This window comes from Gorilla gorilla, chromosome 10, assembly GCF_029281585.2.
Source record: "Gorilla gorilla gorilla isolate KB3781 chromosome 10, NHGRI_mGorGor1-v2.1_pri, whole genome shotgun sequence".
NCBI classification, from domain to species: domain Eukaryota; kingdom Metazoa; phylum Chordata; class Mammalia; order Primates; family Hominidae; genus Gorilla; species Gorilla gorilla.
The window spans coordinates 17,549,475-17,570,687 of NC_073234.2; the positions used below are offsets into that span (position 1 = coordinate 17,549,475).

Here is a 21,213-nt window from a genome sequence, read left to right on the forward strand (position 1 = left end):
ATTTTGCTGTGAACCTAAAATGGCTCTAAAAAATAAAGTCTACTAAAATATGCGTGCGTGCCAAAGCCAAAAGGTGGAAACAACTCAAATATCTGTCATTTGATGAACCAATAAACAAAATGTGGGCTATGCACACAATGGAATATTATGCAGCCCTGAAAAGGAGTGAAGTACTGATGCATGGAACAACACAGATGAACCCTATAGATATTATGCTAAGTGAAATAAGTCAGGTACAAATGGTCACGTATTGTATGATTCCATTTATGTGAAATACCCACAACATGCAAATCCATAGAGAGAAAGAATAGTGGTTGCAGAGCTAAGAGGAAGGGGATAGGGGAGTGATTGCTTACTTAGTATCCAGATTCTGTTTGGGGCGATGAAAAAGTTTTGGAACCAGATGATGGAGATGGTTGCATACCATTGTGGATGTACTTAATGCCACTAAATTATACACTTTAAAATGGTTAATTTTATGTCACCTGTATTTTACCGCAATACAATTTTTTTTTTTTTTTTTGAGATGGAGTCTCACTCTGTCACCCAGGCTGGAGTGTGGTGGTGCAATCTCGGCTCACTGCAACCCCCTCCTCCCAGGTTCAAGCGATTCTCCTGCCTCAGCCTCCTGAGTAGCTGGGACTACAGGCACCCACCACCATGCCCAGCTAATTTTTGTATTTTTAGTAGAGACAGGGTTTCACCGTGTTGGCCAGGATGGTCCTGATCTCTTGACCTCGTGATCTGCCGGCCTTGGCCTCCCAAAGTGCCTTCCACGTGAGCCACCGTGCCTGGCACAATTTTTTTTTTCTTTTTTTCTAAAGAGCAGGCCAGCATCGCAGAGTGTCGGGGGAAGTCAGGGTCGGGGAAGTGCTTTGGGAGTCAGAGGACCCAAGATCCTATTCTGGCTTTGTCAGGGCCAAGCCACTAAGCCTCTCTGGTCCTCTGCTTACACAACTATAAATTGGGTAGGATAATTCCTGCCTCCCCACTCTCAGCCTACACAGATCCTAGGATAAGGAAATCCCACAGGGGAAAGCTCATTTCAGGGAGGCTTTGCAGGAAACTTCCCACGCGCACCCTCATGGAAGGTCTGAGGCCCCCATACACCACCCACAGGAGGGGCAGGGACCGGTGCTCAGAGAAAGTCTGCAGAGCAGCACTTCTTTGGTCTCTGAGGCTGTGGAAGGGCACAGGGAGCCTGGAGCCCCAGCCTCTGGGGGTGTCTCAGGACTGCTCACTGCTCTAGTGACACAAGGACCGACACCTGAAGTCAGGCGAGTCTCATACCCCACTGTGTTTGATCCAAGGAGGCTGTTTACACAACGCTCACTGATTGAAAGAGGCAGGTGTTACTGCGGGTGCCAGGCTGTGTGTGAGGCTAGTGCTTTCCTGCTGTGGTGTGTGATTCAGGGACCCGGGATAGGCTCTTGAGTCCCCAGGCATCTTCTCGTTGGTTCCTGATGCTAAGATCCCTTGCCCCTACGCCTGCAGAAATGCTGCACATTATAACAAGTGGGAAAGAAGGCCCCAGCAACCCTGACCCCAGCCTCCTCCCAGAGTGGGGGTTGTGATGGGGGTGGGGTACACTGACAGTACACTGGAGAGGCCGCAGCTCGCCTGCCCTATCTGCCCCTTCCCCTGCTGCTTGGCCCTGGCCTCAGCCTCCCAATCCAGCCAATCACTCCCGATCTCCTCTCTCCTTGTTCTCCTGGCTGGTCTTACGAGTCCTTTCAGGGAGAGCACTGGTCTTGGATGGTCCGATTCTTGGCTGGATGGAGTGGAGGACTGTGTCTCTCCAACCACACTGTATCTACTGGTTTATACCATCCAGGTTCCCATAGGCCTCAGTGCAGACACTTCACCCCAGAGAAGGGGAAAGCTTCTGTTTCTCCTGGGCCCCACCAGGCTTGGTGGATGTCCAGTAACAGAGTCACCTGGGCACAAGGCCCATCCGTGTAAGCACCTCTGCTGCCCGGGTGGCCCTCAGAGCACTTGGAAGCCATGAAGGTGGGTCCTGATGGCTGAATGAGGGTAAGGGATGAATGAGGACAGATGAGGAGGAGAGGGGAGGGGGGAGCTTGGCTTTGCTGGCTCCAGCCAGCTCGACTCCCACCCTCCTTCTGCTCGTCTGTCCATCCATTCCCAAAGCAATTCCTAGGTGCTCACCCCGTGCAGTGCTCTGTACCGGTCACTGGGTATGGCCTGGTGACTCAGAGTTCCTCACAATGCTGCAGGCTGACCTGGCAGTGCTGGGCATGGCCGCCTCGGGGCAGAGCTCTGACCCCAGCCCCTCCCCTCTCCTCTTGCTTCCTGTCATTTCCTCTTTCACAGGGATTCTTGGAGTGAGGGTTCTTTTGGCTAACGAAGGTACAAGGCGGAATCTTGTAAGATAGGAGAGGGTCACGAGGGGGGAGGATGCAGGGCCATGACATCGGGAGGGTCACTCTGCCACCTGCGTCGTGGGGCTGGGGAGAAACGCCCTGCAGATCACAGGCCTGGAGTACCTGGACAGCCTCGACTTTCCTCCGCAGCATGTTCTCCATGTCCTCTGAGAACTTCCTCACCAGCTCCAAGCCGTCCACCTCCTCGATCTTCAGACTGGACTCCACATCCTTGTACTTCTGTTTGGGGAAAGTCGGAGAGATGCGTGCACGTGGTTTTGTACCAGGATAGTTGCACCTGTGTATGCATGGCCTCCAACCTCTCCACAGATGCATTCCGGCACACAGAGCCTGGTTTACTCAACTAGGGTGAGGCCCAGCCCTCTCCTCCCTGGACAACATCCCCAGTGATAGAATAGCTGCCTCTCTTCAAATGTCCTCTCTGTTCCAGGTGCTCTAGACGCATTGCAGTTATAGCCTTAACAGGGGAGCAGACCGAGGCTCAGAGAAGTCAGTGAACTTGACCAAGGTCAACAGCCAGGTGAGCAGGTGACCCCTGATGGGGCCAGGTCTCTCAGGCATCCCCAGCCATGTCCTTTGTGCAGAGCCACGCTGCATCCCAGGGCTTGTGAAACCACCCCTGGCATCAGTTCACCTTTCCTCAATGCCCCAGAAGAGGCATCTTGCTATGAAAGTGCCCCCGTGCACATGGATGTGAACCTCAATTCCCACTGTCCCAGCAGAGCTCAGCAGCTCCAGGCACTGAGGATGGCTGCCTGACAACTGCCAGTGAGCCCAGGAAAGCCTGGAATGGGGTTTGGGTTTTCTCTCTGGGCCCAGGGGAGACCAGCTCTCACTGACTGTGTATTGTGAATGTCTATTCACCCAGCTCTGCAATGTATTGGCCGTGTGACCACAGGCAAGCCAGTCAATCACTTTCCTCATCTGTAAGATGTGACATTTACATAGCTTTAGTGAATGTTCTAGAATGCATAGATTTTACAGAATGCTTTTACCCCAAACGGCCACATCCATACTGCTCTATGCTCCTCTCCCCGGATTGTGCTTTGAAGCATAGAGCGTGCTGTGAGGGGCAGGCGGGGCCTTAGCTGTCATCGCTACAGTGGCCTGTGGGGGCCCGGGGAGCCGCCCACCCTGGCTCCTCTTACTTCCACCAGGGACAGGCCTGGGGGCTGTGGGCAGGGCAGTTGAGCAGGGACATGTGGTCACATGCAGGCATAAGAGCCTGGGATTCAGGATCTTTGTGATACGGAAAAGGTGCCTCATGAATTGGTGGTGGGAATGAAGTCATGACGATGAAGCTCTTAGTGAGTGGCAATAATAGAGAAGGGTGAGCTGCCATTGGAACTGCTCTGGGGAGTTACAAATATTAGAGAACAGTGAAGTTGTTTATAACCTGGTAAGAAGACCAGCCAGCCATAAATCTGCACAGAAAGCAATGCATATTAAGGGGGCGGATGCTGGACATGGCTGGGGGGCTGACAGCTGGAGGTAGGGGAGCTCTCCCTGTGCAGAGGCCACAGCCCTTTCACCTTCTACGGCTTGAGCAGCTCCCAGGGCCCTGCACGTGCCCTCCAAGTCTCCGCTAGCATCACAGGTGTTAGGCCTGCATCCCACTCCATCCACTCCCTCCGTGTCTCCTTTATTCTTCACCCCACCCCCACCCAGTACATCGGCAGGTCTAATTCCACCTTGGCCTCTGCTCCCTGAGGACCTGACACAATGCTCTTGACCACGCCCCCGAACCACCCCCACTGCCCTGCTTTGGGAGTTGAGAAAATCATTCACCTCCCTGGGTGTCAGTGTCCCCATCTGAAATAAACCGATTTGATGGGATGCCCAAGGCCCCTCATAGCACCGGCATTTGGGGGCTTCGATGGCTGACTGCCCTCTGCCACCCGGCGGGCTCTCTGGAAGGGGGTGACTGACCTTCTGCAGCAAGAGAGAGCCTGAGTATTTGGTCACAGTGTTATACAGGTCCCCGCCGAAGGTGTCAGCCCATAGCTTCACTCTGCCAGGCAATGAAAGGACACGCGTATACACACACGTACACGCACAAATACAGAAACACACACGTAGACATATGGGTTCACACACATAGAAAGCAAGTGTCTACACACAGACACCTGCTGATGCATGCACACTCCAACACACAGACACATAATGCATAAGAAATGCACACACACGTACACACACATACATATGCGTACACGCACATGACATATGCCCAGAAACACACAAAAGAGCACCTGTCCCTCCTCCTTGTCCCTAAAGCTACAGCCATTGCCTGGGCAGGAGACGTGGAGAACCCTCAGGACCCAGCGGCTGCACTGCTGTGTGCTGAATGTCCTCGGCAGGTTCTCCTGCTGAGGGTCGTGGGGCCGGGCTGACGAGCCCAGGACTGAGCCTGACCCCAAGCTTCCAGGGCCTCTGGTTGGAGAGTGGCGGACCGAGAGGAGAGAAGGAGGGGAGAGGCAGTGGACAGCCTCAGGCCAGGGCCGGAGGACCCTGAGGACAAAGGACAACCTGAATAGCCACAGCTGTGGCCTCTCAATAAATCGTTCCCTCCAGTGCACTCCACTAAAGGCCACTGGGGGCTGCCGAACCCTCTGTTGAAACCTCAGAGAACGCATGAGGCAAGGGCACAGAAGGAAAAGGCTCTGAGCTGCCACTGCTGAGCCTGAGGGCAGGGCAGGCCAGGAGGGCATAAGGAGGCCACACCTCACCCTCTGTGTAGGCAGCCTAGTGGGGAGCCCCGACCTCTCGCCCACGCCCCAGAAATGCACCACAATCCCACCATCTTGGCCAGGCTGGTGGGGTCCTGGGGGCAGGTACACAGGGCTGGGTATGAGCCTCTCCAGATGGAGCGGAAGTGGTTTGCCTGTGCGATCCTTTCAAGATCAAGTCATCACTCAACCAATGTTTATCAAGGTCCTACCATGTGGCAGCCTGGAGCCACCCCACAGTCCCCACCTTTGCAGGGACAGCTTTGTCATGCGGGTAGCATAGTACATGTTTGAAGGTGCCCATGAAGGTTGGGGAGGAGTAGTGGTATAAGGGAAGGCTTCCTCGGGGAGGGAGATCTGAGCTCCGGGTTAGAAGTTTGGTAGAGGTTAGCCTGCAAAGGGGTCTGGAAGAGGATTCTAGGTCGGGAGTACAGAAGAGCTTGGAGGAATAAAACATGACTTCCAGGTTTCCAGTGTGGGTTGCTGACCTGATGGTGTTGTTATTGAATACAATTAAGACTATCAGGAAGGTCAGGGGAACAAGCTGAGGAGGGTGAAAGGTGATGTGTGTACCTTGGGCTCTGTTGAATGTGAGGTTCCCGTTGTAGAGCTACCAAGTGCCATTGGGCAGGTTGTGCACTGCACAACTCTAGAAGGCACCAATTGTGTTTTACCTTGAAAGACACAAATCTGAATTTAAAACCTCACATGATGTTTAGGAAAAGCTGCCCATAAGCACTGGGTATGTGTCTAATAGGTAGAGACAGGGCTGGGAGTCATTAATGCAAAGGTAGGGACTGAAATCGTGAGGGCAGGAGGGCTCTCTCAAAGAGAGTGTGCAGCATGAGATCTGTGAGCGTCGACAGATGCTGGGGAGCACCCCCCACCTCAGGGGCAGGCAGAGGAGGAGGAGCACTTGAGGACAGCAGAGATAAGCCGTGCCCATGCAGGCCCAGCGGAGCGCAGTGCCATGGAAGTCAAGGCACTGGGATAAAAGGAGAGGGGGGCTTGTGTGTCCCAAGCAACAGGGTCTGGGGAGACAAGGCCAGGAATGTCTCCTGGATTGGGCATGAGGAGGGCTTTGGGAACCCTGTGGAAACAGACTTGGGAGGAGGTGGAAGCCCGGCTGGAGGGAAAGACTGAGAAGAGAGGTTCGGTGGGAGTGAGGACAGGTGGGGCCGAGTCCTGGGCAGGCAGATGAGGCTGTGTGCAGGCTGTTGTCTCCGGCAGCACCCAGGGCTTCTGCATAGATGGTCGCTGGGGCCCGCCTCCCTAAAGGCCTGGATTCCAGCCACCCTGACTTGGCCCTCAGCCCACTCCTGGAGTTGGCCCTTTCCTATCAGCTGGTGTGTGTTCTGGGGACGAAAATTGTTCTGAACCTCTCCTGCAGCAACAGATAGCGTTACGGGCTGGCGGTGGGTGTAATGGTGAAAGTGCAGTCCAGGCTGACAGGAGTTCAAATCCCAGCACCTTCACTTCCTGGCCTTGTGAACTTGGGGAAGTCACCTGACCTCTCGGGGCCTCTGTTTCCTCAGCTGCAAAATAGGGATAAAAATAAGCCCCCACTGAACGGCTCTGTAAACTAACGGTGTCATTTGTGAAGCGCCCAGCTCCGTCCCAGGCAGGGAACAAGGAGAGCTATGCGGCTCGATGGGAAATGCTGCTGCCTAATCCACTGCTCAGCAAAGGCTAAGCACAGGCACAGTGTGTCATTTAGGCTCCCTGTCCCCACTCCTGCTAAGACATGCAGTTGGCAGATGGCTCTGTTGGTGGCCTGGCTATGGTGCTGGGCTCAAGCAGGTGGAGTAAACAGGATGGGGTCTGTAGCACCTACAGTCTAGAAGGCTCTGCTCCCCACATGTATTGGAAATTTCCTTCCTAGGACCACCAGAGCTAGGGCCTAAAACACAGACACCCCGGAGAGGTTGCACAGTAATTTACATGTACACCAAGGTGCACATGACTGATACCGGGTTCTTTCCTGGAGCTGGTCTTAATGGCCGGCTAGAGAATCAAGGTTGGAAGGAGGCAGAAAGGTGTAGAAAGGGAAGACCGCGGCCACCAAAATCCATTTTTTTCCCCAGTTCCTGGACAAGCCACCTCCTGTGTGCATGAGACATTCTGTGGGTTTGGAACTGCTTCCCCTTTTTGGAATGTCAAAATACGCATTTCCTGCCAAATGCTCCGGGGAGCTGCGATGGTGAGATAACCCGGCTCCTCCAGGCTGCCTCATCTCAGCGATTATCCTGAAGGAGCACCCGCCCTTCAGGTGTCCCAGAAGCTGCTTGTCAGGCCAGGAAGACAGCAGCCCTGATGATCAGTTCTTCCTAGAGCCATCTGGCTCCTGGGGAGGGGCACGTGGGACTCCAGAACTCACAGAGCTTTTGGGAGGAGAAAGAGGAGGCCGGAGAAGCAAAGGGCTTTACAGCAAGAGAGTGGTCAGTCACAGCCACTGGGGAAAAGCCCAGAGGGAGGGCAGGGGCGGGAGGAGTGGGCAGAGGATGGAGGCCCAGCCCGGGAAGAAAGTGGGAAAGAGTGACCGGGTTTTTGGGGTGGGGTTGAACGTGATGCTTACGTTTCCAGAGGAATCTTGGCCTGTCCCCACGCAGGGGACAGGGAGGTGCCTAGAAGCAGCAGCCACAGGAGGGCCGAGGTCTTCTGCACAAAGGCCCAGGCCACGGGCATTGGCTGGCGGGGAATCCAGCGGCTGCTGGAGCTGGGGTTTGCGTGGAAGTTGGGGGTTGCAGGCATGGTGGGCCTGGGGTTGGGGAGGGGAAGGAGGGCAGAGCAGCCACAGACCATGAGCTCTGTCTGCCTTCCTCCCAGACCCCAGGGACGCCCCAGGCCTTTGTCTTCCGGGCCCTGGCGAGCCTGGGGTCTCCAGCCTCTCAGTCCTGGGTGGGGAGGGCTTCTCTCTGCCCCACAGCTGCAGCTCACAGAAGAGTCGCCCCACCTAGCAAGCAGGCCTCGGAGACAGGGACTGGGGGAGAGTTTGTGGCAACATGAAACCCTTTAATCCGCTGGCCTCTCCTCTAATCCTCTCCTGACAGCAGGGAGGGGGTGGCAGGGGGTGGGGAGCTGCCTCCCAAGATTACCACAACTGCAGCTGGTTCCCTCAGGGCTGTAGTGCACCCCTCTGCTTTAAAGAGGCAGCCCTGTTCCTGTGGAACCACCTTCTGGACCCAGGAAGGGCTTGCTGTGACTATGGCCAGAGGACAGCAGCTGAGTTTGCACAGTACTGATTGACCCACAAATCTCTTGTTGACCCTGAGGTGGGGGTGTGTCCTCATCCCTGCTTGGCAGAGGCTCTTGAGGCCCAGGGAGTCCCAGGGGCAGAGCTGGGACTCTGGCTGGTGTTTCCAGGCCTGGTGCCCTTGGGACAGGTCATAGGTCATAGTTGAAGTCAGTGGACCCACGCCTCCACGTCTCAGCTGCTCGTGGGCGGGGCTGGGGACGCATTTGCTGTGCAACTGATGAAGCCTCGGGACCCCTGAATCCACAGACTCCCCCCTTTCCCGGAGACGCCCTAGCAATGTGTTCCTGTGGCCAAATGTTTTTGTAAAATATGCAAAAGTTGAGACAGTTTAACCATAACCGGTTGAGACTGTCTGTCTCTTTCCATCCCAACTTCTCTTCCGTCTGATGGACTCTTAGTTGGATGATGTTTGGGTGGCTGAGGGCACTTGGGGGATCCAGTTAAGAGGAAAGTGAGCTGGGGAAACACTTAATCTGGGCTTAGTGGGATATGCTGACATGGCTCACAGTGACTTCTTTGTACAGAGAAGTTACCTCCAGCTGAGTGTAGGCAGGGCTTCCAGGAACACTCATCCCACAGGACATCCCACCAGCAGATACAGCAAGAGAGGCTGGGCCGTGATGCGAGCGCACGCTGCCACACCCACCCTGGCCATGTGTGGTGGGGAGGGCAAAGTAACAGTCAGGAGCTCATCTGCAGAAAATCTGCAAAAAGCCACACAGGTAACATTGTTAGTGGAGGATTTGGTTCTCACCAAGACCTGGCCAGGACAGAAGTTCTCTCCTGTTAGGAAAATAGTGGATATTGAAAGAATATAATTACACCGTACATTGCTTTGTGTTCTGATGAGAGTTACACAAATTAGAATTGATCAAAATTCTTGTGTTGTGAGCCCAAACCAGTAGTAGTACCACATGGGTTCTCCGGGGGTGAAGTCATAGATTTTATGCAGTCCCCGTATCGGATTATTTTCTTAGTGTAACTGGTGCACTGTGTCTTCACAAAATCTGGTGGTTCCAGCAAAATGGTAAGCAAAATTGCCACCAACGCAGAGAAATGCTTGCAGAAGCAAGTGTTCTGATGACAAAACTCCTACACAGATTCATCAATAAGTCAGTGCTGTAGTGTCAGAGTAATCTGGTGGCACAGTTTTGTGGCTGAATACAATGTATTTTTTAAAGGCATCTAAATGATTCCTATGAATGCCTTAATTTCACATAAATTTTGTACATGTTTTGAGGATTACAAATCAAACACATTTAGAAAAAATACTACAGAGGCACATTGGGCAGTCAATACATAAAAAGAATGTAACTTCTCTAGGTTTTGTGCCTTTGGTGGAATTCAGCAGCTTCTTAAAATTTGTAATTTGGAATGATTTTTAAAACTAAATAAATATTCACCTTTTTCCAACTTTTTTATTGTGGCCCAATATAACATAAAATGTGCCATCTTAATCATCTTTTTAAGTGTTCGGTTTAGTGTAATTAAATACATTTATCATGTTGCTCCACCTTCGCCACCATCTATCTCTATAATTCTTTCATCTTGTAAAACTGAAACTCTGAACCCATTAAACACTAGCTCCCGTTCCCTCCTCCCCCAGCCGCTGGCGGCCACCACTCTCCTTTCTGTGTCTCTGATGTTGACGGTTCTAGGGACCTCACAGAAGTGAAGTCATCACATAGTTGTCCTTCCATGACTGGCTTATTTCACTTAGCACAATGTCGGTAAGGTTCGCCCACGGTGCCGCGTGGGTCAGAATTTCCTTACTTTTTGAGGGTGACCAATGATGGATTAATATTTCATTGTGTGGATAGACCTCACTTTGTGCATCCATTCCTCTATCGATGGACCCTGGGGTGGTGTCCTCCTTTTGGCTACTGTGAAATATGCTGCTGTCAACACGGGTGTGCAAATATCTCTCGAGATCCTGCTTTCAATAATAAATATTCACTTTTATTTTTATGTTTGTACCTGTGATTTGCATTATTTTTCTTTTATGGGTAACCACTCCCACATTATACAAGCTCCCACTGCCCCCACAGGGTTCCAGCACCCCGTCCGGAAAGCCTTCGCCTCCCTCTACTGTGTCAAGCGTGACAGCGGCTTGGAAAGCTCCGTCCTTCACAGGCACACTGGCGGCCTGTGTCCTGTGCGCCCCTTAGACGTACTCAGGAAGCCTCAAAACCAGGCCTTCTCAGCCCAAGGCCACCGCCGGCCTCCAGGCGGCTGCCTCTGCCCACTTCCCCTTCAGGCTCCAGCGACGGCTTCCTTCCCTGACTGGTGGAGGAGGCGGTGACAGCTGGGCTGCATCCTGCGTCCCCTACATTCACACCTTTCCAGGGAGTCCTTTGGAAGCCAGCTTTCCCACCTGTTTCCTGCGGGCCCCTGTCTGGTACCGGGCCTCCCCACCCTGCCTCTCATCATCTATTCTTAATGCAGCAACCGCAGGCTCTTTTCAAATGTAAGTCAGACCCTGTGGCTCCCTCCCTCTGCTCCGAAGCCCCCAGGGCTGCCCATCTCCCTTAGAGGAAAAGCCACAGCTTTGACCACAGCCACGAGGCCCTACCTGGCTGGAGCTGGCTTGATTTTAAAAATCATTCCAAATTACAAATTTTAAGAAGCTGACGAATGCCACCAAATTCACGGTCACGAGGCCTTACCTGGCTGGAGCTGGCTTCTCCTGACCGCGTCTCTCTGGGCGCGGGCTCCCGCTGCTCCTCGGGTGCCTCAGGCGCGCCCCCCATCGGCGCGGCTGACCCCTGAGCTTGCAGTCCGCGCTGCGGCTGTGTCGCCTGCTGCCCCCTGCGTGGCCCGCTGCCTCATTTCCATCAGGGTCCGGCGTCGGGTTTCCTGCAGGAAGAGCTGCTACCCCTGGATCGGGCAGCTTGAGACGAGTTTAACAGAGAGGCTATTTACAGAGGTGTGGATGGAGTCCTGCAGGGACACTGCAGTGGCCAGGGCTGGAAACCGCGGGAGCTAGCCCCTAAGCCTCGGGGAGGGGGACGGGGACGGGGACGGGAAAGCCACTGTACCCTGGAGAGAACAGGCTGTATGGGGGGGACTGTGGCCGCCAGGCAAGGGATGCGGCCAGCCACAGCAGTCCCATGGGAGGGCTGGGGCCGTGGACACCCACTCACCCTCTGCCTCCCCCGCTCTCCTGCTGGTGCCCCCACCTGGGGAACCTTAGGAACTTATCCACGTGCCCCCGCTCCCCCCCAGGACAGCCCCCCAGGGCAGGGAGAGCACTCGGAGGGGCCAGCAGGAGACGTCCAGCTCAAGGTCTTCAACGCCACCTTTTATGATGAAAGTGTCCTTGAATGAGAGAGCGGTGGGCAGTGACGCACAGCTTTGTGAATAGCCTGTCAGGCACTGAGCTGCAAACTTTAACATGGAGAATTTTACGGCATGTGAATTACTTCTCCATTAAAAAACCTTTTTTTTTTTTTTTTTTTTTTTTTTGAAAATCACCTTTTTAATGAGTGAAGACTTTCCTGGCTACAAGATCCACCATCTTGGCCCGACCCTTGACGTTCCCTGTCCTTCTTCGCAGCATCTTTCTTCTCCTCAGTGGCTATCATGGGACGTGCCATATACAGGCCTCCTCCTCTAGCACGCAGCCTCCATAAGGGGCAGGGCCTGCGGGCTGTTTGTCCCTGCTGTATGCCCAGTCCCTCAGCACAAGGAAATAAAAATATGATTGGAATGAAGGAGGGATTGAAAGGGGGGTGATTCTGGGTGGAGGTGAGGGCGCTTGGGCCAAGTCCTGCTTGTCTCCGCCTCCGCTCTCTGGGGCCTTTGAACAGGAGCCCCAGGGCCCCAGGGTCAGTTTGGAAACCCCCGTGTAGCCAGGCAAAGGCTTTCATTTCCCGTTCATTTTACGAATGTGTCTCCGGTGGCTCATTTCATCTTCAAGTGACACAGGACATCACGAAGGCCTTCTGTGGTATTCGTACACCACTATTCATTGCAGTGTGATTCACAACAGCAGAAGGTGGGAGCAACCCGGGTGTCCACCACGGATGGACATGGATCATGGATAAATCCAAGTGTCATCAAACAAACAAAACGTGGTATTGCACATGATGAACTATTAAGAGGAAGGAAATCCTGACACACGCTACAACATGGATGAACCTTGAGGACATTATGAGTGAAATAAGCCAGTCACAGAAAGACGAATACCGTATGATTCCATTGATACATGGTTCTCAGATTCACAGAGACAGAAAGCAGAATGGTGGGTGCCCAGGGCTGGAGGAGGGAGCAGTGGGGAGTTAGTGTTTAGTGGGTGCAGAGCTTTGGTTCTGCAAGGTGAAAAGGGTTCTGGAGATGGAGGTGGCGGTGGTTTCACAAGCGCGTGAATGTACTTAACACCACTGAGCTAAAACATGCTTACGATGGTACATTTGGAGTTACGTGTATTTTAGCACAATGTTTTAAAAGAAGAGAGAAAAAAGAGGTGTGTGTGGGGTGCTGTAGAGCTGCCCGGGGCAAAACCAGGAGTCCAGAACCCTCCCGACTTCCTCATCCCCCAGAGACTGCTTCCCATTCTCCACACATCCATCGCTCCAAAATGCCAGTCTGGCTGGATTGCAGAGCTTTGAAAGGGAGAGTGCATTTCAGACTCCTAATGCCTTTCATCATGGCCCAGGCAATTTTTTTTTCTTTTTTTTGAGACAGAGTCTCGCTCTGTCGCCCAGGCTGGAGTGCAGTGGCGGGATCTCGGCTCACTGCAAGCTCTGCCTCCCGGGTTCATGCCATTCTCCTGCCTCAGCCTCCCGAGTAGCTGGGACTACAGGCACCTGCCACCACGCCCGACTAATTTTTTTTTTTTTTTTTTGTATTTTTAGTAGAGACTGGGTTTCACCATGTTAGCCAGGATGGTCTCGATCTCCTGACCTCGTGATCCGCCCACCTCGGCCTCTCAAAGTGCTGGGATTACAGGTGTCAGCCACCGCACCCGGCCAGCCCATCCAATTTTTACTCAACAAGGGAGGAGGAAGTGAGAAATAAGGTCATTAAACAAAATGGTCTTGCTTGAACATGTGCCTCCTGCAACTACCCACACACACATGGACACACACACATGGACACACACATGCACATGCACGTCTCCCCACCATCACTAAGAAATGCAGCTTGAATCCAGATGGTAAACAAGCTCATCAGCCTAGCATCAACCTAGATTTGCTGGTGCAGTCTCCTGCCTGCGGGACGTCAGGCCTCCAACTTGTACCTTCTGCCTGGAAAGTCTGAAGCACAGCAAAGCCCGGGAGCAGAGGGCAGCAGGCTAATTAGACGCTGGCCAGGCAGGCAGCCGCTGCGAGGCTGTGCGAAGAGGCAGTCTGCCAAAGAGCAGATCCCTGGGAACCTGCCATGTCTATAAATACCCTGAAGGTAACTTGTTAGAGGGTGTGTGTGTGTGTGTGTGTGTGTGTGTGTGAGAGAGAGAGAGAGAGAGTATGGGGAGGCAAAGACTGAAGCAGAAGAAACTCAGAGGGCCCAGCGGGGATTTAGGAGCTGGGGGAGGACTTCGTGGTGAAAGGACCTGGTGAGTTTCCACAGCTTCACAGCCCGGGAGGAGTGCAGGGAGGCCTCAAGAGAAATTCAAGCATCAAAGAACAGGTTTTGAGAGGAAAGACCAGAGGAAGTGCTGAGAGGCACCAGCAATTTCCTCATTTAACCAACAAGTGAGGGCTAGCTGTGAGCCCAGAGGATGTGTTCCAGGTTCTGACCCGTGATGGATTGGCCCCAGGACCCCATGCGTAGGGAAATGGGAAATGGAGGCAGAGTGGCAGTATGACATTGTCCATGCCAGTGGCTCACCAGCATCCTGACAGCAACTTCACCATGGGGACAAGGGCGAGGCATATGAGGACTCTGGTCTGAATCCCAGGTCTATGTTGATCAGGTGTGCTGAGGTGCAGTGCAGGGGAGGACGGAGGGAGCACCCACCTGGGGAAGAAGGCCTGGAAACCTCCTGGGAGGACGGAGGGAGCACTCACCTGGGGAAAGAGGCCTGGAAACCTCCTGGGAGGACGGAGGGAGCACTCACCTGGGGAAGGAGGCCTGGAAACCTCCTGGGAGGATGGAGAGGGCACTAACCTGGGGAAGGAGGCCTGGAAACCTCCTGGGAGGATGGAGGGAGCACCCACCTGGGGAAGGAGACCTGGAAACCACCCAGGAGGATGGAGGGAGCACCCACCTGGGGAAGGAGGCCTGGAAACCTCCCGGGAGGGTGGAGAGTGCACCTACCTGGGGAAGGGGACCTGGCATCAGGTCTCAGCTCTGTAACTCAAAATGTGACTCTGGGCAAAGCACTTCCCGCTCTGGGCCTCAGTTTCCCCATTTGTATGTGGGAGGGGCCTGGGGTGCTGGAGTTCTCCACAGGTGGCTCTGACTTCCCTGCGCTGCTGCAGATGGCCCTATGTCTGAAAAGAGTTTGCATGTGCTCAGCACTGGTTGGTCCAGATCTTCTCATGAGGGGCTGTCCACATGACTTTGGCCAGAGAGAGGGTGCCGGCAGTCCTGAGAGCCAGGGCCACTGTGCTTTATGTAATATAAAGACAAAACATGTCTGTAATTAGCCTGTTAAATGGGGTGAGCATCTGCCTTGCAGTCTCATTGATATTAGTAATGTGCCTAACCAAGTCTTTACAGACAATGCGCAAGCTCAGGCTCTGGCATCTGGGGGTCTGGGCTTGAACCCCAGCACTGTCCCTTCCTAACCCTTTTATCCACAGTATCTCGTTTTTCTTATCTGTAAAATGGGGATGAGACTACCTGTGTCAGGCAGAAATTTACTCAGCTGCAAGTAACAGAAAACCCAGATGACAAATAGGGATTTGTGAAAACACGAAGTTTGGAGTGGGCAGTTCCAGTAGCAGCCGGTCTTGGCTCAGCTGCTCCGTGATGTCTGCAGAGACCCAGGCCCTCCTTCTTTCTGCCTTCCCTCCTCTGCCTGCTAGCTTTCATCCTCATGTGGTTCACCTCACAGTCACAAGTTGGATCAACATCACGTCCAAGTTCACAGTAGGGGACAAGAGAAGGGCAATGCCTCTGACTAATTGGCCAAAGTTGGCAACGTGGTCACCCTCAGCAGCAAGGGAGGCTAGAAAGATGGGAACAGGATTACCGTAACTTGTCTAACAAATCATGATCTGTTGCCTGGGGCTGGGTGTTGTTATCAAGGAAGAACAGAAGGGTACGATGTGGGCAACTAGGTCTGCCTCACTCCTGTGAGTATTGAACAAAATGAGGCAGGTAAAGCTCTCAGCACAGGGCCTGGCACTCAAAAACACTCACCATTATCATGTACATGTGAGTTTTCTCCCTGTTTAAGGACCGATGGGCAAACCTTTACTCCCAAGACACTTTCAGGGGAGCTAGCAAAGGGTGCACCCCCTCTTCTTCAGAGCAGAAAACAAAGGTGTGCAAAAAGGGGCAGAGATTGGGCAGGGACTCAGCTGTGGGGCTCAGGGGCCCATTTGCTCTTGGAGCCTTTCACAGCCTTTCTGGTTGTGTGCAGGGGAACAAGCCTCACCCACATGTGAGTCAGAAGACCTGGTTTTTAGTGTGCACCCTGAAACCTTGGCCTTTTCGCTCTTAATTTTGTCATCTACATACAAGAGAGTTGGGTGAGAGGATCATCGGAGACAGTGCATGTGAGCTCATGATGTTCTACGCAAATGTGAGACGTTTGAGCTCATGAGGAAGAAGCAAGGCAAGCTTAGGGGACATAGTGAGCTTAGTGACTGCGGGCGGCGGGCAGTGAGCACACACATGAACGTATACACACACGCATGCACACATGTAATGCACCACACAGTACCAACCAAGCACATGTGCAGCGCATGCAGATGAATGCACATCCCACACACATTAAGACACAGGTTAGCTGTCTGCCGAGATGGACCCTGGTGACACATGGTATAAAAGCCTTGTCAAAGGAGACGGGGAGATGGAGGATGCAGCTGGGCTGAGGTCAGCTGGCCCCCAGCAAGATGGTCTTGGTTATTCCCATCACGTCAGGCCAGAAGGCAGAGTTTCCAGGGCGCTCACTGGGGCATGTGGACAGGTGTTGACCATGTTGCTCCTCTTTGGAAGCCACCTCACTGCCCTTTGCAGTGACTCCGTCCAGTAGGGTCATGTTGCTAGAAAGTCTGGTCTCCAGGTCATCTCCATCTGCAGCTTTTCCATCCCTTTCGGGGCAGGCAAGAGGCTGTGACTACACAGTCAGCTGAGGCTGAGGAGGACAAAGGGAAGCAGAGGGGCCCAGAAGCCATGCCGGCCAGAGCCCTGGTTGCCCAGCAGTCAGGAGGGAGGGGGATGGAATCCTGGGAGAGTCGCTTTGAATCAGAAGTCCTCACAGCCTCCCTTTCAGCTCCCTACTTCACTTAGATTTGCACCTCTGCAGCCGTGCCAGGTCAGAGCCCGGAGGAGGTGGGCAGCCAGCACGTGTAGCGTTACACCAGGAGGGTGGGCATGAGCACCTGGCCGGGCAGCCACCACTGCAGTGGAAATCAGTCCCTAAGCCCTGCCATTAGAAACACTGGGGCCCACACCAGCTAATCCGAGGTGTTGGAAACGTGCTGAGATGTAACCACGCGCGGCTCAGAGCACCGGGCCAAGCCCAGAGGCCACAGCAGCCTGGAGGAGGCAACTCACAGCAGTGAGAGTGGGGAGCGGGGCTAGCCTGGCAGGAAGCCGAATGCTTCCTCGGAGAACCAGGACAGCTTCCAGGAAGGATGCCTGGTCCAGGCTGGCAGCTTGCTGGGAATTTGCTCTTCTGAGCTCCCCAAGGACAGCATTCCAGAAAGGCCAGAGAGGGCTGGTCAAGGGTCACACCAGGGTCGGCATTATCCAGGGCCAACAAATGAAAACCAGCCAGGAGCCAGGGCTGCTGTCCGGGTTCTCCTTCAAGCAATCCGTGGAGAAAACGTTGCCTTACAAACTGCCACGATGGCATTAAAATGAATCCCATTGGCCTTAGGAAGAGTCCATCTACTTCCTCCTGATGGGGGAAATGTACAGAAATGGCGCAAGTGTCTCCTGTTAGAGAAATGGAATTACGGGTGTGACCGTTTCGTGACTGTGGCTGGCCTTCACTGGTGAACTCTTGCTCCCTTGGCCCACCGCCCTCAGGGGCCAGTCCCGTGGCTCACCTTAGTTGGGCTGATGTTCCCGTGCTGAAATCCTTGGGCACGCCTCGGAGGATAGAGGAGGACTCCGGACCCCGGTTCCCTCTCTGGAAACAGTCCCGGAGGAAGTGGCAGAGGCGAGTGGGAGCCATCAAATGCTCATGCTCAAAGGGGCTTCTGGAATTACCGGAGCTCAGCCCTCAACTTTCCAGAAACATAACTGAGACCAGGAGAGAAGGGCCCTCCTCAGTGTCATGCCCCATTCACGAAAGAGCCAGGACCACCGAGCCCAGGCTGCCTGCACTCGCCGCACTGCCTGCGCGAGGCTTCGTGGGATGGGCCTCTCTCCATGTCAGGCACAGCAGGGGCGATACAGAGGTGAGGGGATGGGATCCTTGCACTCAGAGATACACCAGGGATACAATCAATGTGAAGACCGTAATAGTCAAGGATAAATGTGAGAAGGGCTCTTGGATCATTACGGAACACACTGGCAGACACTTCTGAAGAGGTTAACACAACGGGGGTAGTATTTGAGTTTGAAAGAAGAATTAATCCTGATTAAGCTTCCAACACAGTGGCAACAAGGAGTGTTGTAGTGGCTAAGGGCTTGTTTAGGCCCTGCCATTTATTAACGACGTGATCTTGGGCACTTCCAACTCAATTTCCTCCTCAATAGAATGCAGGGCAACGATACCTGCCCTGCAGGCATCGGGGGAGGCGACATGGTGTGTGTAACATTCCTCCACATTGCTCAGCAAATGGCGAGATCTCTATAAACCCTGTGGTCATCGTGGCTCCCCTTGTCATTATCACCCTCCTCATGCCCGTGGCCACCATGCATGGGTGGGGGCCGGGTCCCACCGGGAAGTCTGTCTGTAGCAGTCTCCCTACGGGTGGGCACAGTGGCACCTGTGTAGCCCTTCCTCTGCCTGAGTCACACCTGTTCTGAAGCTACAAAATTAGGTGTGTAGATGAGGAAGCAGAGAGGCGTCTACTGGTTCTGATGAATCCTCAAAGCATTTTGGGGAACCACAGCTACAACTAAATTCAGCTGGAGGTTTGTCCTGTCAGTCTGAGCCGTGTGCTCATTTCAGAGTGTGGGGAAGGAGGAGGAGGAGGAAAAGGTTGAGGAAGAAAAAGAGGATAGGAGAAGGAGGAGGGGGAGGAGGAGGAAGGGGAAGAAGGAGGAAGAAGAGGAGGAGAAGGAAGGGGGAGGAGGAGGAGGAAGAGGGGGAAGAAGAAGGGGAGGAGTAAGAGGGGGAGGAGTAAGAGGGGAGGAGGAAGCGTGGGCTGAAGAGGGAGAGGAAGAGGGGGAGGAGGAGGAAGAAGAGGGGGAGGGAGAGGGGAGGAGGAAGAGGAGGAGGAGGAAGAAGAGGGGGAGGAGTAAGAGGGGAGGAGGAAGCGTGGGCTGAAGAGGGAGAGGAAGAGGGGGAGGAGGAGGAAGAAGAGGGGGAGGGAGAGGGGGAGGAGGAAGAGGAGGAGGAGGAGGAAGAAGAGGGGGAGGAAGGGGGGAGGAAGAGGAGGAGGGGGAGGAGGAAGGGGGTGAGGAGCAGGAGGAGGAGGAGACAACCAGATGGGCATGGGGATGGTTCTGTCTGCTCGGGCTCACTTGTCCACTGGCCTGGGTCCCTCAGGCCTCCATCCTTCTGTTTCACAGCCTCAGTTCCTCTCTGGTGGGCCTCCTTGGGTCCCCATGAAGAGACTGCTCTCCACGAACCTTTCCTTTTCTGCCTGTCTGGCCTTCCACTTCTCCTTTTCTCTTGCTCCTCAATGCCTCCGTTCCCTTCTCTCCCACAGTGCCCAGCAAGCCTTTGTTACCTGCCCACTCTGTCCCTGGCCCTGTGCCTGGCCCCAGGGTCCAGAATCCCTTAGCATGATGGCAATTTTTTGCCCTGGAGGAGCTCATAGGCTGCTGAGAAGACAGACACAAAAGAAAATACCAAGAGGCCAGAGAGCTCGCTCGCCTGGGTCTCATGCCCTTATGAGGGTGGTTTCTGCCTGGGGTAAACCCTATGTGTTCGAACACCTGCTGCTCCACTGGGCCCTCAGAGTGGAGCATAGACCCTGCCTCGCCCCCACCTCAGGGAGCTCAGAGCCATCAGAAGACTGCCCGGCAGGGGTGGGGTGGGTACCGCTTAGTGCTTCCGGCTGCAAGGAGCAGGAAACCTCTACTTGAGGACCGAAATAATAATAACAGTGTGACAGCTCACACAAAGCCAGAGGCAGGTGGCTCCAGGGCCAATGAGTGCAGCAGGTCCGGGATGTCACCCAGGACGCAGGTTCCTTCCGTGTTTCCTCCTGCTGCCCTCATCTATTTTTAATTTCTGTGGTTCTCAGCATTTCAGGTTGTCCTCCAGCCAGCTCCCCTCAGGGCCACAGGATGGCTGCTGCCACTGCTCCCATGCTGATTCCCAGGGCTCGTCCCAGACCTGGATCCAAAGCCCTGAGGTGCAGGGCCCCAGTCTCCCTGGGTGCCCCCAAAGTCCTGGCCGCTGTTTGGGAGCCAGTCCCCCGGCCTTCCTGCATGGATACGGGAATGCTCAGCCTTGAGCCGGGGGCACGTCAGAGGAGCAGTGAGGGCAGCACGTCCTGGAGTGAGCAGAGGCTGCAGACAGGGCTTCCACACAGACCGTTTGCCTGTTACCAAATTTGAGGACAAAGGTTTCTTTCTTTTGAAGTCATGGGTTCTTGGATGGAGCCTTGTCTGACCCCAGCAGTGCAGCACAGGGGAGTGAATGAGCAGGAAGACGACCAGCATCTCCTCGGGGCAGGGCCATGACTGGGGCCTGTGCGTCCATCCCCACGGAGCTGGTGGCAGAGTGGCGGATGCCGTGGTGGAGCACTGCATGGAGCACTGACGGATGACACATGCACATGGCAATGAGGACGACACCTAAACATGGCAGTCAGTGGAGGGAAAGCCAGAACGGGATTCGTAACACAGAACCACAGAAATCATAACACAGAACCACAGAAATTAAAAATAGATAAGCTGGGCGTGGCAGCGGGCACCTGTGGTCACAGCTACTCAGGAGGCTGAGGCAGGTGGATCACTTGAGCCCAGGAGGTCAAGGCTGCAGTGAGCTATGATAGAGCCACTGCATTGTAGCCTGGGTGACAGTGAGATCCTGTCCTAAGAAAAAATAGGTCCACAGAGTTTCACACAAATGAATACGACACAGTGATTAAAAATGGGCACAATGAGGAGTGAAAGAATCCAGATAAAAGACAGTGAAGACGCTGCTTTGTGTCACTCCATTTATGTGAAATTCCAGAAAGAAACCTATGATGACAGGAATCAGCACAGTGACATCCCGGAAGGTTGGTTTGACTAAGCAGGGTATATACGAGACCTTCTGGAGTGTCGGAAATGTTCTAGATTGCCGTCTGGATGTGGGTTAACACACGTACGCAGACACACACAGACGGCTGTTGATAAACTTCGCTGAGTTGTGCACTGAGGACTCTGCATACTTTTCTGTGTGCACCTTACACCTCTGTAGAATTAATATAAAGCCACGCACACAAAACAATATACATTTTGTAAAAACACAAACAAAAAATAATACATTGAACAGAATACAATGGCTGAGGGGTTGTAGGGAATGGGAGTGGGGTACGGACATAAAAGGGAGGAAGTGAACTTTTAAAGCGTCCTTGTCCAAACCAATGATGAA

At 53.8% G+C, this 21,213-nt stretch overlaps 1 protein-coding gene and 1 pseudogene across 1 annotated transcript in view; both read right to left on the reverse strand.

Moving 5' to 3' along the window:
• The window catches only part of CACNA2D4 (calcium voltage-gated channel auxiliary subunit alpha2delta 4), a 126,237-nt gene extending 118,252 nt beyond the window's left edge, over positions 1-7,985 (reverse strand). The window contains exons 1-3 of the mRNA XM_063693749.1: positions 7,707-7,985; positions 4,335-4,416; positions 2,508-2,624 (exon numbers count right to left, since the gene is read on the reverse strand). Of these exons, the coding sequence (XP_063549819.1) occupies positions 2,508-2,624; positions 4,335-4,416; positions 7,707-7,933 (426 nt within the window). The 5' untranslated portion in view covers positions 7,934-7,985. The remainder of the gene's footprint in view (positions 1-2,507; positions 2,625-4,334; positions 4,417-7,706) is intronic.
• A 10,641-nt stretch (positions 7,986-18,626) lies between these two features.
• LOC115936460 (PR domain zinc finger protein 2-like) lies at positions 18,627-19,442 on the reverse strand (annotated as a pseudogene).
• Between the last annotated feature and the right edge of the window lie 1,771 nt (positions 19,443-21,213).